Here is a 17,596-nt window from a genome sequence, read left to right on the forward strand (position 1 = left end):
CTTACTCTAGACCACCAGTCAACATCAGTCTGTCATTATTTAAAGTTGTTCAGACACCAAAACAGCCAGTCAGCATCAAACTTAAAGGTCCAGTCTGTGGGATTTAGGGGGATACTGTATATTGGCAGAAATTGAAAATAAGTTTGTTTTCTTTAGTGTATAATCACCTGAAAATAAGAATTACTGTGTTTTCATTATCTAAGAATGAGCTGTTGATGTCTACATAGGGAGGTCCTTGTCCACAAAGATCGCATGTCGCATTACCATGTTTCTACAGTAGCCCAGATCGGACAAACCTAACTGGCTCTAGATAGGGGCATTCGAATTTTCACGTTGGCCACTGCAGTTAGAAGCCCATCCATGATGAGTGTCAGAAAAACACAGATTTTTTAAAAGTGAAAGTCCTTTATTCAGTGTTTTTACCAGTTTAAATCACTGGTCTGTTTGTTTTGGAGAGGAACAGAGCTCTGCAGATAATTCAGCTCCCGATAAAAACCTCCTGATTGTCTGGATCTTAAGTAATCAGAGAAAAAGGGTGAGCACACATTGGCAGTAAAGGAGAACTGCTTATTTGTAACATGAAACTACTTCATTCAGTCTTTTTTACCAGTTTTAATCACCTGATCCATTTGTTTTAGGGAGGAAAAGACATCTGAGAATAATTCAGCCCGCAACAATAAACATTTACGTGATTTTAACCGGGAGAAATTTCAGCTGGTTGCAATCTGCAATCCTCATCACTATACCACTAAAACTCCCTAAATCTTACACACTGGACACACACACTAGATAATATGGTTATTCTGAGCACACTGTTGCAGGCAGCCACATGATGATCATTATGGAGTTATAAGACAGTTCAATGTTCAACAGTCAGGAATAAAAACAGTCTTTATTATAGCTCATCACAAACTAAGGGTTTTCACTTAAGCGGATGTCACAGTGATAAGGACAGCAGTTCAGTATTATGACACTTTGGGTTAACAACTCAAGCTGCTGACACTTAGTGCAGTCTCTGGGTTTGTAATTTTTTATTTTTTTTTAATATACTTTATTAATCCCCCTGAGGGGAAATTCAGTTTTTTCACTTGCTGTCAATTACACACAGGTCTGAAAGACACACACATGCACAAACAGGACCTATACATGCACAAAGTAGAGAGATGTCAGAGTGAGGGGGCTGCCTTGGTCAGGCGCCCCGAGCGGTCGGGGGGTTCGGTGCCTTGCTCAGGGGCACCTCGGCAGTGCCTAGGAGGTGAACTAGCCGGTGGTCCGGACAGGGACTCAAACAAGCGACCCTCCAGTTCCCAACCCCAAGCTACTGCCGCCCCAAAAGTTAAAGTTCCACTGATTGAAATTTGTTCTCCACATTTGACCCATCCCCTGAGGGAGCGGTGAGCAGCAGCAGTGCTGCGCTTGGGAATCATGTAGTGCTCTAACCCCCTAATTCCAACCCCTGATGCTGAGTGTCAAGCAGGGAGGCAATGGGTCCCATTTTTATAGTCTGGGTATGACCCGGCAGGGGATCGAACCCACAATCTCCCAGTCTCAGGGTGGACACTCTACCACTAGGCCACAGGGCTGGTAGGAAATCATGAGAATGATGCCATATTTTGCATTACATGAGCTGTTATGTAGAGTTTTACCTTTTTAATTGTGTTAGGTTTTGGTTGTAAATGAGGTAATGGGTTAGGGTTAGGTTAAATTAGGGTTTGGCCTTTCTTAATGCAAAACACTTTATGGGAAAAAGAAACCTAGGGTAACTGTGGTGACATGAACTTGCATTAGTGGAATATATCCATTCTCATCATTTTGTAGTTTAACCCCATGTGTACGTTATTTAACTGCCTTTACAGGATTGTGTATCTGTGTCATGGCTGTATTATGTGTGTCCCGTTGACTTGTGACTTCCTTGTACAACATGTGGGTTGTGATGGTTGTGATTTACTGGTCACATGACAGCAGGCTCAGTACCGGTTTATCAGCGCTGAGCTCACACACTGACACAGCAGTGCTGTTTAGGCTGTAGTCACTGCTGAACACACCAGGCTCCAGGTCCTCCTCTGCTCCTCCCGGTAAGCGGTACTCAGTGTGAAACCCGCCGGTGTCAAACATGGCTCGGACCGTTTTAGTCGTCCTGTTTTCAGTCGTGTTGTCCTGTGTGAGCGCAGGAGTGTTTTACAGCCAGAAGGAGCCGTGTTATGTCCGCACACCCAGGAAAAACGACTTCGGACTGAGGTAAGTTTAACATATCTCTGTGGATTTAAAAGCAAATTTGCTAAAAGTAACGAAGAAGCTAAAAGTAGCCACCGCAAAAAGCTGTTTATCTGACGTTAGCTAGCTAGCTAACAGTAACGTTAGCTTCAGCTGCAGCCGTTGGGTTGTTTATCAGAAGTTCCACACGGCTCAGAGCTGAGATATCTTATCTTATTTTTTACACTCAAATGTGACCTGTATGTTTTAAATATGAAATTATAACCTACTGGGGTGTAGGGGAAACAAACAAAACAGTCAGTGGGTTACATTTACCGTTGTTTTTCTGAGTACTTGTGGTAAAAATGAAACTAAACAGAAAGATTTGATTTTGTCCTTTGCCATGACTTTACCCAAATCACGAGGTTTAGTGAACTCATCACAGGTTGAGGAAGTCAGCAGCTCTGTACACTCCCTTTACTTCATACACTGCAGGTATCAAACCTGAAAGACTCATTGTTTAAACAACTACTGGGGGGGGTTACAGTCATGGAAAACCTGGAGAAGTCATGGAATTTCATAAACTAATTTCCCAGGCCTGGGAAAGTCATGAAATTCTGTTTTTTTGTGATGAAATTGTTACAGTAATCTCCTGTGAATAACCTCCCATATAATGTAATATAACAGAGATTATATGTTCTGTAGCTATTGATGAAACATGTTTGAAAATAGTTTGTTGTGACCCACTACTACTTTCAAATTGTACTGTATTTTTGACACCAAGCAATATTAGTGTTTATACATGTTGAATGGACATGGACATTTTTTTATGGGCCCTGAAAAGTCATGGAAAAGTTTTGAATTTTTGTAATTGAAAATGTGTGGGAACCCTTTAAAACAAAAAGCACAACATTTCACATGTTTTAAAGCCTTCAGTAGTACACATATCATATGTAACATGGTGAAGAATATTATATTAAGTCCCTTTTATATCATTTAAAGTGTTCAAGATAAATATAAAATGTCAGAATTAGTCTTAAAAGCTACAGCTGACCAACATTGGATTGTAATGCCTGTATTTTAGAGTATAGTACAGTAATGTATAGTGTTTAAAATCTGTTCTGAAATGATTAATCTATTAGTGGATTGAAATCTGCATCTATTTTATAATTGATAGTGGAACTGATAGACATTTTTCTTGTGATGTAAATGATTAATCAATTATTGAGTGTGTTGCTGCTGCAGAGCTAATGTATCTAATCGCCTGTCCGTTCACAGGACCGCTCCTCGTCCTCATGAGTACATAAACATTTCTGATCTGCCCAAAGCCTGGGACTGGAGGAACATCAACGGCACCAACTATGTGAGCACGACCCGCAACCAGCACATTCCCCAATACTGTGGCTCCTGCTGGGCCCACGGCAGCACCAGCGCCATGGCAGGTATGACTAGATCTCGTTTCTCTGTTGGGGACTGAAACACACTGAATCATGTGGTTTGGCTGCAGTGTAGAGCAGCATGTCCTCACATGACTCTTCAGATGCATTTTTAAAAAGGGTGGGAGTTCCACTTCCACTTTACGCTGAAGTGATTAACAGGAACTGGTTGTGGTATTTTCTTAGTTGCCATTTATTTTTATAGAGCTCTGTGTTTGCTCTCTCATCAGATCGCATCAACATTAAGAGGAAAGGAGCTTGGCCATCTGCCTATCTCTCTGTCCAGCATGTGATTGACTGTGGTGATGCTGGCAGTTGCCATGGAGGAGATCACAGCGGAGTGTGGGAGTATGCTAACAAACACGGGATCCCAGATGAGACCTGCAACAACTACCAGGCTAAAGACCAGAGTAAGTGTCCTTCAGGGCCCAAAGTAACACTTACCCTGTCTGAGTCTGAGCTGTAACATGTTCTGTGTCCCTCTCTAAAGAGTGCAAACCCTTCAATGAGTGTGGCACCTGCACCACCTTCGGAGTGTGCAACATTGTGAAGAACTACACCCTGTGGAAAGTGGGAGATTTTGGAGATGTCAGTGGGAGGGAGAAGATGATGGCAGAGATCTACGCCAATGGACCAATCAGGTTTGCAGCTGTTCGCCTGTAGATTAGTGTTCACTCCACATGTAGATTTGTAGCACATTTGACTACACGTAAACTCACCTAAAAACTGTAAGGAACCCACATCCACCTTACAGACCAACAACATGCATAGACAAACACAGTAACAGATCAAAAGCCTGAGAAAAGAGAAACATTTTCAACAGGCTTTTTTCATGGAAGACATTTTAACTTGTCACAGAACAGGTGTAAATGATATAATCAATGATGACTGAAGTCCATTTAGCTGCTTCAGTTTCAGGGTCCTGGTACTGTGCATGCTGGCTCACTTCAACACCGTCATGGCTCACTGGGACACTTGAATAGAACGAAGCCATTGTTAGTGTTATTACTAACACCTGAGCTTTTTCTGCTATGACAAGTCACAATGTCTGCTGTGGAAATGACACAGTTGAGACAGGGTAAAGGGTAAAAACTCTTTCACAACCACGTCTTTGCACAAAGGTGCCCAATTTAAAAAAAAAAAAAAAAAAAAAAAAGAGGAATGAAAAGAATTCAGCTGATAATAGCTCTTAGACTGATTCTTGTCTCTCCTTTAAAGGGTTACTGAGATATTTATAACCTGGACGACTATTTTCCCATGTTTATGTGTCTAAGTGACTGATGAGAAAAACAAATTTTGAAACTGGTGCAGTGTGGAGCGAGAGCGCTGCAGCCAGTAGCTGCAAAACGGACTGCTCCAACCATGCGGTGCATGTTTGCACCATCAATTGTGTCCATTAAAAGTGCTTGTGTTCACCACTTACAGTCTTAGATTGGTAATGTGTCTGACAAAATTATGAAAAGGATCCCGCCAGAGACAAACCTTTTTGTGAAAGAGTAACATCCTTTTTGTTCCATCAGAAACAGCCCAGAGATTGCCATCGCAAAACCCACCAGACTCCCATTTAGATAAAAAATAATTTTATTATCATAAAACACACCTCACTCAAAGACAGCAGAACTAAATAAAACTCACAAAAGCTGTCTTGGTTTGTCTTTCCACTGTTCATCGATCCACAACTCTAGTTTGGTTGAAATAAACCCCCAATTCACCCAGTTAGATGTGAAAACATGCTGCTCTAAACACGCTAAAATTACTGTTTATTTAAAATGGAGTCTGGTGGGTTTGGTGATAGTGATTTAAGGGCTGTTTTTTTTATTGAACAAAAAGGATCTTGCTCTTTAACAACAAGGTCTTTCACTGTAGGGATCCTCTCCATAATGTTGTCAGACACTTAGAGTAACAGTCTGAGCCTGTCAGTGGCAAAAACAAGCACTTAAATGATGTAAACTGATGTTGCGAACATGCCTCGAGTGGTAACATTGCAGCCTTAGACACAAAAACTTGAGGAAAAAACGCTGTAAATTAAAAATAGGTGAGGTCACATGACATATCTGTGCAACAAAATTTCCCTGCTCTCATCCTCCAAAAAGGATGTGATGTCATGTTTCTGATTCAGGTAATACATTTTGATCGGAGCCATCACAAACTGAACAGTGTTTGAGTGTGATGATTATTGAGCTGCTTTTTTATTTTCTTTGTTAAATCCACGAACAGAATGTTGAGTGAAGCGTACTGGCCCAAATTAAATGATCTGCAACATCAAATGGCGTCAGTGTTCAGCTGCTCAGCCCCTCCATTGCACACTGTTACACATGGAACTTTGCATTATCATATATTCACATCTTCATTCCAGTGCAGCTCTACTCTGTTTCACATTTCAGCCATTGTTTCATTTGTATCTAAAGGAAGTAAGTAGTCTGTGTTATTTGCTTTTTTCTCTCCAGCTGCGGGATTATGGCCACAGACACGCTGGATGCCTACACAGGAGGTCTCTACTCTGAATATCAGGAGAGTCCTTTCATCAACCACATCGTGTCTGTGGTGGGCTGGGGAGTGGAGGATGGCGTTGAATACTGGGTCGTACGTAACTCCTGGGGAGAGCCATGGGTAAGTCTTCAGACAGAGTACTTGACACAGTGAAAGAAGGAATGATTGTCAGATATGTGGTCAAACTAAAGACCTTGCTGTCTGACAGAGCAGACTTGGAGTAGAATTGTTTTTTATGTGAGTTGTCATATGAGTCTTTTTTTATCTGTTTGCAAAAATGTGTCACTTAAAGCCCCCTGAAGAGGTCTGTTAAATTAAAGAAAACATGCTACGTATTACTTATTAAGAACTTCTTGCCTCATCATGATGGTGCAAATGTTAGGTTTAATCTGATTTGACTGACAGTGGCAACTCCCTGGCAACATCGGCAGTAGCTCAGTCCATAGGGACTTGGGTTGGGAACCGGAGGGTCGCCTGTTCGAGTCCCCGTCCAGAGCAAAACATGGAGCGTGGACTGGTGGCTGGAGAGGGGCCAGTTCACCTCCTGGGCACTGCCGAGGTGCCCTTGAGCAAGGCACCGAACCCCCCAACCGCTTGGGGCGCCTGACCAAAGGGCAGCCCCCTCACTCTGACATCTCTCTATTTTGTGCATGTATAGGTCCTGTTTGTGCATGTGTCTTTCGGACCTGTGTGTAATTGACAAGCAAGAGTGAAAACATTGAATTTCTCCTCAGGGGGATTAATAAAGGAAATAAACTTAAACTTAAACTTAAACATCAGCAACCAGTTCCCTGTCCTGGCATTCAAATATTGTTGAACTGTGTTTGGTCTGAAATATGTGGAAATTGTGATAGTGTCACCTTTGTTTTGTCATTTCCTAAGTTGAAGGTGATTTCTTAAAATGATTGTTCAATAAAGAGTCCAAAACCCGCAACTATCTATCTTGCTATCACTTGAAACAAAGAACACCAGCAAATCCTCACAACTGAGAAGTTGGAGCTCGGACACGTTTGGTATTTTGGCTCGAAAAATAATCAATCATCAAAATAGTTGCTGATTCATCTCCCCCCTCTCCTCAGGGTGAGAAGGGCTGGCTCAGGATCGTGACCAGCGCTTACAAGGGAGGAAGTGGAAGCACCTACAACCTGGCAGTGGAGGAGGACTGCATGTACGGAGATGTGATTGTCCCCAAGGCCTACCTGTAGGGGAGGGCAGCCCTATGGCGTCAAAGGTTGTCACTGCACTGCACTGCACGTCTTCCTATCTCGGGCAGAGGGAAACCTTTTATTTGTAAAATGCTGAAAAGGGAATGAGTTCAGATTTTTTTTAAGAGATCTATTTTTTACACTTCTAATCAGGGGGTCAAATTCCAGTGCCGAGGTCTTCCAGCTGGATGAGACCTGCTTCAATCACTGCTGATTTTTTGATTTGTACCACAGTAAGGTCTGAATTGAGTGGGAGGGTTGAAACACATCAGTACGACTAAAATCTGTAAACGTCATGCCCTGCATGCTGAATAGCCATAAGAGAAAGAAGAAATTGAGTTTACATCATCAAGAGGACGTTGACAGCTTTTTATAGATTATTCAATGCATACTGACTCAGCCAAAGAGCATGGTGTTTATTATTTGTCCTTCACTGCTGCGACACTGAATGTTTTCAGTGTGTGGTGTTAATGTATCGACAATATTGCACTACACCCTGATTAAAAAGGAAAAAAATCAACTTTAAAGTGTGCCTTAAATACACTGGCATTCAAGTATAGATTTATGTAATGTTTTTTTTTTGTTTTCACACTGAACAATCTACACGTCAGAAGTTTTGGAAAAAATGCTTTGTTTTGTTGCTTCAAACTGTGTCAATAAACACAACACTTAAAACAAAATTTGTCCTGTCAGTGTCAACCTCTTTCTATTTTTAGGCTGTAAAAAGCTTTCTATGATGACAATATACATTTTACAACATATGCACAGTTGATACAGTCATCTAATTATATGAATTGCAGATTCTAAGGTTTGCTGTGTGCGCTGTCGGCATTCAACCAGCTCTGTGCTATGCAGAAAATATATCTGATGCTGATCTGTAGATTGTGAGCTTTCAGATCTCTATAAATATTCACTGGTCAGATACCACAGAAAATATCAATAGACATTTGCCCCACAAATGTGTGAAGTCTTGATCCATAAAGGGGAACTACTTTTACTGCTGTTTTACTGTCTGTGTGTGTGTGTGTGTGCACGCGTGATTGCAGGACGCATGACACATTTTCTTACTACATTAAATTCAAAAATGCGAGAAATGACATTCATGTTTTTATTTTAAAAAGGCTTAAACAAACATAAAATATAGAAAATCAAATACACAGATGAAAGAAAACGTTTAGCTGCATCTTCAGAGGCTTCTCCTTCGACCAGTCTGTATTACTGTACTTTTCCATCAACTCGTTGACATTTGCCTGTTTGCTGACTCCAGAAACAAATAGTTCACTTGGTCAAACAGAACAATAAAGTCTCTATGTCTCTGTGTGCTGTGTTTGGGAAAACAGTCTCTGTGAGGTCTTCCTGGTACAGTCTCCAACAAGAACATTTTCATTGTCCTCTCCACATCAGTTTATCATGATGAAGTTTGACTTGCAATGAGCTGAAAAACAGGGAAATAATTACCTACATTTAACCGACTCAAGGAAATTTTAACATGTTATTTTACATTCTGGTTTTACGGTAAATGTTCACATGTGAAAACCATTTCCTTCTTTTTTCTTTTCTTTTTTGTACATGCAAAGCTCTTACTCGCTGTGCAAGGAAGCCCTGACTAAATTGGGATACTTTATTTTCTCTCTCAGTACAGTGTGAGCGTACAGACTTTAAATGTAAGCGTGTGACTTACCAATGAACTCTGCAACAGGGTCGTGTTCTCCCTCTGTGCGGATTGTTCCTGCAATGCTGTCATTCTCCAGGATGGGCAGGAAGAGCTGAACAAAGTCAGATGTGTAGGGAGGAGCAATAACATCCAGCACCTTTAAAGAGACATATTGGAGTATAATTAATTTGTTCACAGGTCTGTTTTATGCACAAACTATAAATGTTTATTTATGGGAGCAGTATTTGTAAATGACAGAACTTCAAGGCTGCATTTCCCAGTTTGGCCACTTGAGGGCAGCAGAAACAAGTTATGAAAATCATCCACAAATTTAAGGTGAATTTATCTCAAATTTATCAACTTAAAATTCATGGACAGGATGGACAATATTCTCTGAAATAAAAGCCTCTTCAATTTATTTAACTATAATCAACAGCCAATTTAGGATCCTGAGTGTATAAAGCATAGAGACGTTAAGGACCTGCTGACAGCCTGCAGCTTCTGTGATGGAGGAAAATACTCAGAGTTCAACATGTGAACCAGAGGTCACTTCCTTTCTCACATTTTATCTCTTTACCACTAATCGAGATCAGAATCAGCCATTACCTCAGTGACAAAATATCTAATGAGCGAGATGTCCGTGTTCAGTTTCTCCAGACACTTGCGAATGTAACCGACCACGGGCAGGACGTAGCCACGGCTCAACAGATGAACCATTCGGTCCAGCAGAGTCTTCTTCAACTCCAGCTAAAGGGGAAATAAAACTGTTAGCTGATGTGTAGTGATGTTACAACAAACCCACTTTTGTTGAAGACTAAAATAAGAAGCATCAGAGCAACACAAACTCACCTGCTCCATGACGTCCAGCTGAGAGTGCTCCGTCTCAAAGAGCTTGATGAGGAGCTGGAGTACCTGCGGGTGGAGCAGCTGGTGACACGTACAGATCTGTGTGGAGGAAACATTTAAATTCAGCTGCTGCCTTAAAGAATAAAAATTTGGGGGGCGCCAGTGGCTTGGTGGTAGAGCAGGCGCCCCATGTACAAGGCTGCTGCCGCAGCGGCCCGGGTTCAAATCCAGCCTGTGGCCCTTTGCTGCATGTCACTCCCCCTCTCTCTCCCCCTTTCACACTTGTCTGTCCTATCAATTAAAGGCTTAAAAATGCCCAAAAAATATCTAAAAAAAAAAAAAAGAATAAAAATTTGACATTTCATCTGATAGTACGGTCATACCTCGTCCAGCAAAGCTAAATGTACTGGAGTGTGGTCTGTCTGCAGCTGGAAGTACCGCGGCTCAGACACTGTCCAGTCCACCCATTTCAAAACCCCCATTGCAACTACTGGAAACCTGAAAACAGAAGTCAGCAGGGATCAGTCAGAAATGAAATCAGTCAATTATTTTGGAATACAACTGAAGTGTCCGTACCAACAATCTGTATTTTCTGATTAATTTTACACTTTCTAGTCACATTATGAATCATTTTTTTGTATTTTATCTAAGCAAAGTTCATGTTCTGATTGTTGCAGTTGCATTTTATTAAATAGAAATATGTTTACACACAGCAGATAATGAAATTGTGTTGTTATGTTGTTAGCCATAATGTCTGAATTACCCAGCCCCTAGTAATGAGTAACCAAAGTCAATGAAAAACATTTGAGTGATCACCACAAAAGTATTCATTCCCTCCCAGGAGTAGAAGTATCAAGTTAGATCAGTCTCTTATTTACAGCTCAGATTCAACTGGTTGTAGCTTGTTTTTTCATGGACTTCAATTTTATAATTCATTTACCACTGTACTGACATTCCCTTCTAACTGCATTAAAGGACGGATCCATCTGCATTCTTCTCTGGGTTATTTCAAATGGAAACATCCGTTCAGCTGTTTGCAAAAAGCAGTTATGTAAGTTCAAGCAGTGATCACCAATTATAAATAAATAAAAGAGATAGTTCGGATTTTTTTGAAGTGGGCTTAAATGAGGTACTTGATCATAGTCCGTGTAATATTTTCACAGCTTTACCTTGCCGTCTGACGGCCCTTTCTGACTGGGAACTGAAACCGTTATATCACTCTCTTTAAAGCCACCAGATTCATTTGACAAAACATTAATTTTCCCTCTCAGAACACAGGAGTTGCTGGTCTACTGCTGCCTTCATCAGCTAGTTTGTGTTAGTGTGTGAATTTGGGATTCCATCTAACATGGTGTCCACGGCAGTACATTGCAGGGAAGTCTTGGCTCAGTCACAAAGAGGCACATTAGGGAGGCTACAGGGTTTATGTCACAATGTCACCATGCAGAAATCTACGTCCGGTCATGTAGGAAAACCATTTTAGAAGGGCTTGGTAAAAAATAATGACATTTTGGCGCTAAAACATACACACTTGGACCAAAATTTGAATGTTTGGATTTGAATCAATGAGTAAACTACTGGTAGGCTACAGAATGATAGATAAACCTTCCAAACTAATGCACCCACCCTTTGAATTAATGTTTCGCCTTTTGAGGAATGAGATCTTCGTTGTCTACTCACCGGATGCACTGGTACAAAGTGCCAAGTTCAGCCACCAGCTCTGTGGCTCCTTTGTTCTCATTGCAGCACAGGTTGTGCACAGTCTCTATGGCCTTGGAGGTCGACTTCAACTCGTCTTTATTGATGTTGACGCGCTTGTTCTGAGGTTAAACAGCGAGAAAGGTGTAAAGCAGCCGAGAAGGTGAAATCAGTGGGATATAAAGGAAACATATGACCTTGGGAATTCTGTAAGTTCTCTCTACCTTTTTCCACGTCTCAACCACACTGGCAGCATACGCCAAGATATGGATGTATTTGTGTTTATGGTCCTGGTTGATCTTTGATCCAGGTTTAAACAGTGACTGCATGAAGAGGTCCAGAAAGGCAGGGACTCGGATCTAAAGATGAAAAAGGTAAATATTTCAGCACCTTAACAAATGTGCAGTGGATACAAACAGGGTCAAATACGCTCTGTCCTCACCAGCTCCACAGGAGGCGGGTCCATGCTGCTGAACATCTTGAACAGAACTGTGATATCTGCAGGATTCAGGGCTCCTTTAGACAACATGGCACCCAGCGCCTGGCAGGCTCGGGGGTAGGCTGCCGCTGTGCCGAGCGCAAGGGTTATCTGACTGGCATCGTGACCTCTGTGATACAATCCACAACCACAGAGTTAATATCATCTAGACAGGATTCCTGGTTGTATTCAGCAAAGTCATCAAACATAACTCAGACATCTTGCTCCTGTGATCATGCACAGTTAACCGAATCCACTTGATCAGTTTTACCCCATGGAACCATAGAAAGCAGCTCGCCATGGTGAGATTTTGCTGAAGAATAGAAAAAATTACCTCTCGTGTGCTGACTTCTGCACCTCCTGGCCGATCCTACGTACAGCTGAACCACCCTGCTCCTCCTGAGACAGGATGGACATCATCGCCTGTGCGAAGAGGTAGGTGTGCTCACCGTGACACACCATTTTCTACAGGAGAGAGGAAGGAACGACTCAGCAAAGAGCAACGCTAGCATTAAAATGAGGAACAGAAAATCACCACATGCACTGACTGACTATTACACAATGTGGTGTTCATATGAAACAGCTTGTTATTTTATTTAGGACCAAACTCTCTCTTCACAAGGCGAGGAGGTAAATAATCACAGGAAATAATAATCCTTTCATCTATAACAGGTCTCAAGAAGAGTGAAAACATCAGTTTCAAGATGATTTCATCTCCCTTGTTTTGTCTGAGTGACCAACAGTACAAAATTCAAAAGTATTACATTTACAATCATATAAAACAGAGAAATAGGAATAAATTAATGTTTGTCTGTTTAGAGATTAATCATTTGATTGTTTCAGGTTTTTGAAATATCAGTCATCTATTAAATAACTTTAAGGTGCTGAGATACAATTGAAATAACTTCATATTTGAAAATATTAGAGATTAAAATGTAACTTACTAAATCCTCGCTGTAAATTAACAGAAGTGCAACTCTAAAAAAATTCTATATGGAGACAGTGCTTATATTTCATTGCACCACGGTTAATGAAACAGAGAAGGTAACAGGCTCACAGCAAATTCTGGCAGGTTCTTCTCCAGGTTTTCTTCTCCTCCGTCCAGCAGCGTGGCCAAAGACGTCCTCAACACCCGGGAGAAAACCTCCAGCTGCTGACACGCTGTAGACACACTGGTGATCTCACCCTGATAACCTGCGTCTGAAATAAGCTAAACACACACACACACACACACAAAACATATGTAACATGACAAAGATGAACACATACAGACTCTTTTGAAAGACTACTCTTCATCTTTTCAGGCCTAAGAATATAAAAACTGAACAGTGCGACCAGCTGCACTGGCAGTTCTATGTATTGATCTGTTTTAGCATTGAACTATGAATTAATTTGATTTACTCTGCAGAATGTCAAACACAATGACCAGCACCTATCTAAACTTACCAGAATATAAATCTTCAAATTGCTATTGTTTTCTGTCAAAAAAGATATATTCATAGTGATATGAATATTAAATACGCGCAAATCGTCACATTCAATTAGTGAAATTCTAGTAGATTTAATTGAAATAATTATAATAAATGCTTCAGCACTACGCACTAACCTATTTTCCATTTATCTGAAGAGGAAATTAATTCTTTGTTGTTGTTTTTTTTGCTTCTAAACACTTAAATTGTCTCCCTTCACTCTAAAGTATGTTTACATATCCATAACATCTGGGTCAGGAACTGCTACCATTACTACTGTACCTTTACAGTGAAGTTGAGCATCAGACAGTCTGGGTGAGCCTCTGCCAGCTTATAGAAAAGATCTCTCCACGTAGTGTGTGCTATCATCTGCTCCAGCCAAGCAGGAGTCTGAAAACACAGGAGACCAGATTGGTTTGGTTATATGTAACCTTAAATAACTAAATCTTTTTGCACAACATGTTCAGGATTTGTGGTGATTTATTTTTTTGTCAAATTAAAGCCGAGTGTGCAGAAATCTCACCTCTCCCTCAACAGTGAAAATGGAATCAGCTTTTTGGGGGTCAAAGTGTTTTATCAGGAGACTCTTGAGGTGATTTTCTACTCGCTCTTGAACCTGAGCGGGCTCAACACCTGCAGTCAAAATAAAGAAATGACAAATTAATGAACAGCCATCAATGAGCAGTCGAAGGAGGAGGGGGAACACTGCAGGATTTTGTATTTTGATTCCTACCCATCTGGATGAGCCACTCTGCCAGCAGATTGACAGTCTGAGCCACAGCAGAGTAGTTTTCAGAGAGAAGCTGGATGACATGTTCTGGGGAGCCGCCTGATTGGAAATACCTGAGAAAAATATGGTTTCAATCATCAAATTCTCTGCAGGTCTTTAGGATTCATGTGTGCTTGCCAAAGCAGTCAACACACTCATCCTGTTCAGTTTTCAGTTATTTTATCATCTTGTTCTCATTTAGAAATGGTTTGTGTGTTTCTCAGTGGAATGAAAGCGATAAAATTATGTTTGCATGAGGAAACAGGTGCTTACGTTTTGAGGGTGTTGAAGATGGCAGGCTCCATGATGTAATCCCTGCTGGAGAATTTCTGCAGACAGTCTTCCTGGATTTTCCCATCATTTTCCCCTTCCACATAATCCTGCCCACAGCAACATCAGTACATGTGTTTATGCTTCTGTAAAGACTCTCCTGTCTTTATTATATTTCCATTCTCTTTATCTCTTTTGCATACAGTCAAATTAAGTAGTAACAACACAGCAGAGATGGCAGAGGGCTGACAAGTGCCACATAACAAACACCATAAACAACATTTTGATAACACTATCACAAGTATATTACTGATTGAGTATCATCAGACTCAAAGCAAACTAAACTGTAGATAACAGCTTTCCATAAGTCACAGTATGAAATCCTTCTTCCTGTCTTTTGTAGATGAATGCATGTGCAACAATAAACACAGCTATGTCTTATTAAGCCAGCACTCAGTCACTTGGCTTCTTCTACAGACCCACAAAGGCTTACCTGAAAAATATATTACTATCTCACGTCACGCACAGTCATTTAAAATGCGGGGACGGAGCTACATCTAACCAACTGGTTTAACTGTACATACAAGTGAGGTGAGTAACGGTTAAGGTGTAACTGTAACTGCCATGTCCACCAGCTGTAACGTTAGTTAGCCTGTAGCTGGCTAATGGAGCCGCTAAACTGTTGTTAGTTCAAACCATGCGAAACATTTTCTCAGTACAGCTGTGTGGACATATTTATCTCTGCACATCACCTCCGTGTTAGCTGTCAATGTAGAGACAGCAGACTTAGTGTAGCTGCAGGTAAGCTAACGCTGCTAAGCCAGCTAACTAACTGTGCACTCTGCACAGCAACAAGTCATCATCTCACCATGGGACCTTCCCCCGTGCCTTCCCAGTCTCCACCGCCGCTGTAATATTCCTCGTCCATGGTGACGGGAGAGAAGTAGCGCTGGGCCAGCTACAGTAGTTCAACTGTATGTTTTAAATCTTGACGTGACTTAGTTTTGCCGCTAAAGATGCTGGCAGCAGCTAGCCTGTTTAGCTAGCAGGCTAACAACAACAGGAGGAAAATGGCGAGTCGGCGGACAGCAGGCCACGCCCCCCCCCCACCTCAATTTGTTTAGCGCTGTTTACCCTGAGTTCAGTCTGTCAGGCTGGTAACTTCCGGGATCCCAAGAATTTATCATTAACTATATTTTAACTGTAAATGGTTACACTTCTAAATCAAGAATAAAACACAGCGAGCAGTTTAACCAAACACTGATTGTATAATAATGATAATGATAATGATAATTACTTAATAATAACTAGAAAAGCACTCAGAGAGTGCAGACCTCAGCCAAGTAGGTGATATTCCCTCTCCCTCTGCATCAGATTTCACAGCCTGCATCACAATTAGGTTATTTGCATCACTATCATTATTAGGTTATATATGCCTTCACCATGAAGACACTGTGGTGTATTTATTTCGTTTTTATTTTGTACCAACACAGAATATAATTTTTTTAAAATATATTTTTCACTTTCTTTTTTCCAACACAGAACATTAATTTCAACTTAAGAATTACAACAATATTTAGCAAGTAGAACAAGACGCGCTTTCCGGCCACCAGGTGGCGCTATTTTCACCGTCTTTAGAAATTGGAATTGCTGCTGAGGCTGTCGGACGATAGACTTTATTTATTTATAATTTCATCAAAATCCGTTCATAACTTTTTGAGTTGTTTTGCAGACAGACAAACAGACCAACACTGGCGAAAACATGGTAATAATAAATTGTGCCATTACTTACATCCTTCATGTGATTACCGAGAAACCTGAAAGTTGTGGTTCTAGTGCAAAATACTTGAGAAACAGTGGTTATTTTTATTTATTTATTTATTTATGAAAGTAAAAATACAATCAGTTGCCAGTTTATTAGAAACACCCAGGTGAAACTACACACAGGTTTCCTTTATTGAGCATACCTCACTGTTTTAAATGGGGTGGACAAAACACAAAAACATCTGTCAGTATAACATTTCATCAGCATTCAACACTTAATTCTGTAAAATATTCAATGAAAACCAAGCATAATAACCTTAAAGAAAGATGAATTTATCTCAGGGTTGATGTATTTGAATGTATTAGTTTTAGCTAGGTTTACCTAATAAACTGACAACTGAGTGTATGACCCGGTCCGTGCATGAAGTATAATTCATCTGCATTGTTCACCTTGTAGGGAGCAGTGAGACCATTAAAAAGTCTCAGGATTAATAAAAGGCCTGGCCACATTGAAATAAGCCATCAAATAAGGAAATAACACGCATAATAAGGAGATCCAGGTGCCATTTCTACTGAGAATGCACATAGAAAAATAGCTCTCTGGCTATATTGACTGCATAAACCTAAAATGAACATCAAAACTTGACAGCTGTACAAAAGCAGCAGGTGTTGAAGCTGCTCAGGATGTGAAATTACAACGTGTCGTTTGGTATTTACATATGTGATGCTGAGTTTTAAGTTGGGCATTTATGCAAAAAGAGTCTATTTGTGCACACATGAGCATTTTGTACCAACAACAAACCGTTAGCAGAAATATATTCAAAATTAGGAAGTAACCGCCATATGGGTGAATAAAGGATACTGGCATTCTGATAATGATTAAAATGTAAATATAACTATTTGTTTACAAGAAAACCTCACAGGGAGGCGCCCTGTAAAGCACGAGTTTACTGGTCCGATGGTCCTGAAAAGCTCAGTGTGAAGTGCTGATCTTTACTGTTCAGAAACTGCAATTATTAATACATTGATTAAAAAATGATCAAGACAGTATAACCTGTTCTCTCTAATCTTCACTAGATGGTAATGTGGCACCATTAAGTATTAATCAGGAGCCATGTTGTATGTATATGTTATTATTAATATCTACATAAGCTGATAGCATGTATTGTTTCCTATTTATTTATGAATTCTTCAACTTAAGAACCAGCTATGGTGCTTTAAAGGTCACAGAAACAAAAATACATCGTCAACATGTTTGCTTTATTTCAGTATTATTGTATCCAGAGTTAAAAGAAAGAAAAGGGTCTGGGGGGGGGTCAGTGGA

At 40.6% G+C, this 17,596-nt stretch overlaps 2 protein-coding genes across 2 annotated transcripts; one reads left to right on the plus strand and one right to left on the minus strand.

Moving 5' to 3' along the window:
* The first annotated feature begins 1,970 nt into the window (after positions 1-1,970).
* Positions 1,971-7,977, plus strand: ctsz (cathepsin Z). Its single transcript, XM_049576313.1, has 6 exons — positions 1,971-2,238; positions 3,472-3,635; positions 3,860-4,039; positions 4,120-4,270; positions 6,077-6,239; positions 7,199-7,977. Exons 1-6 carry the CDS (start codon positions 2,114-2,116, stop codon positions 7,322-7,324), a joined length of 909 nt encoding a protein of 302 aa, XP_049432270.1. The 5' UTR covers positions 1,971-2,113; the 3' UTR covers positions 7,325-7,977.
* A 441-nt stretch (positions 7,978-8,418) lies between these two features.
* nelfcd (negative elongation factor complex member C/D) lies at positions 8,419-15,603 on the minus strand. Its single transcript, XM_049576189.1, has 15 exons — positions 15,377-15,603; positions 14,512-14,618; positions 14,203-14,312; positions 13,993-14,102; positions 13,752-13,859; positions 13,058-13,210; positions 12,335-12,465; positions 11,965-12,130; positions 11,747-11,881; positions 11,505-11,644; positions 10,208-10,322; positions 9,828-9,923; positions 9,585-9,725; positions 9,006-9,135; positions 8,419-8,759 (listed from the first exon to the last, which is right to left on the minus strand). The coding sequence occupies exons 1-15, from the start codon at positions 15,434-15,436 to the stop codon at positions 8,725-8,727; spliced, it is 1,737 nt and encodes a 578-aa protein (XP_049432146.1). The 5' UTR covers positions 15,437-15,603; the 3' UTR covers positions 8,419-8,724.
* Between the last annotated feature and the right edge of the window lie 1,993 nt (positions 15,604-17,596).

This window comes from Epinephelus fuscoguttatus, linkage group LG1, assembly GCF_011397635.1.
Source record: "Epinephelus fuscoguttatus linkage group LG1, E.fuscoguttatus.final_Chr_v1".
In the NCBI taxonomy this organism is placed as follows: domain Eukaryota; kingdom Metazoa; phylum Chordata; class Actinopteri; order Perciformes; family Serranidae; genus Epinephelus; species Epinephelus fuscoguttatus.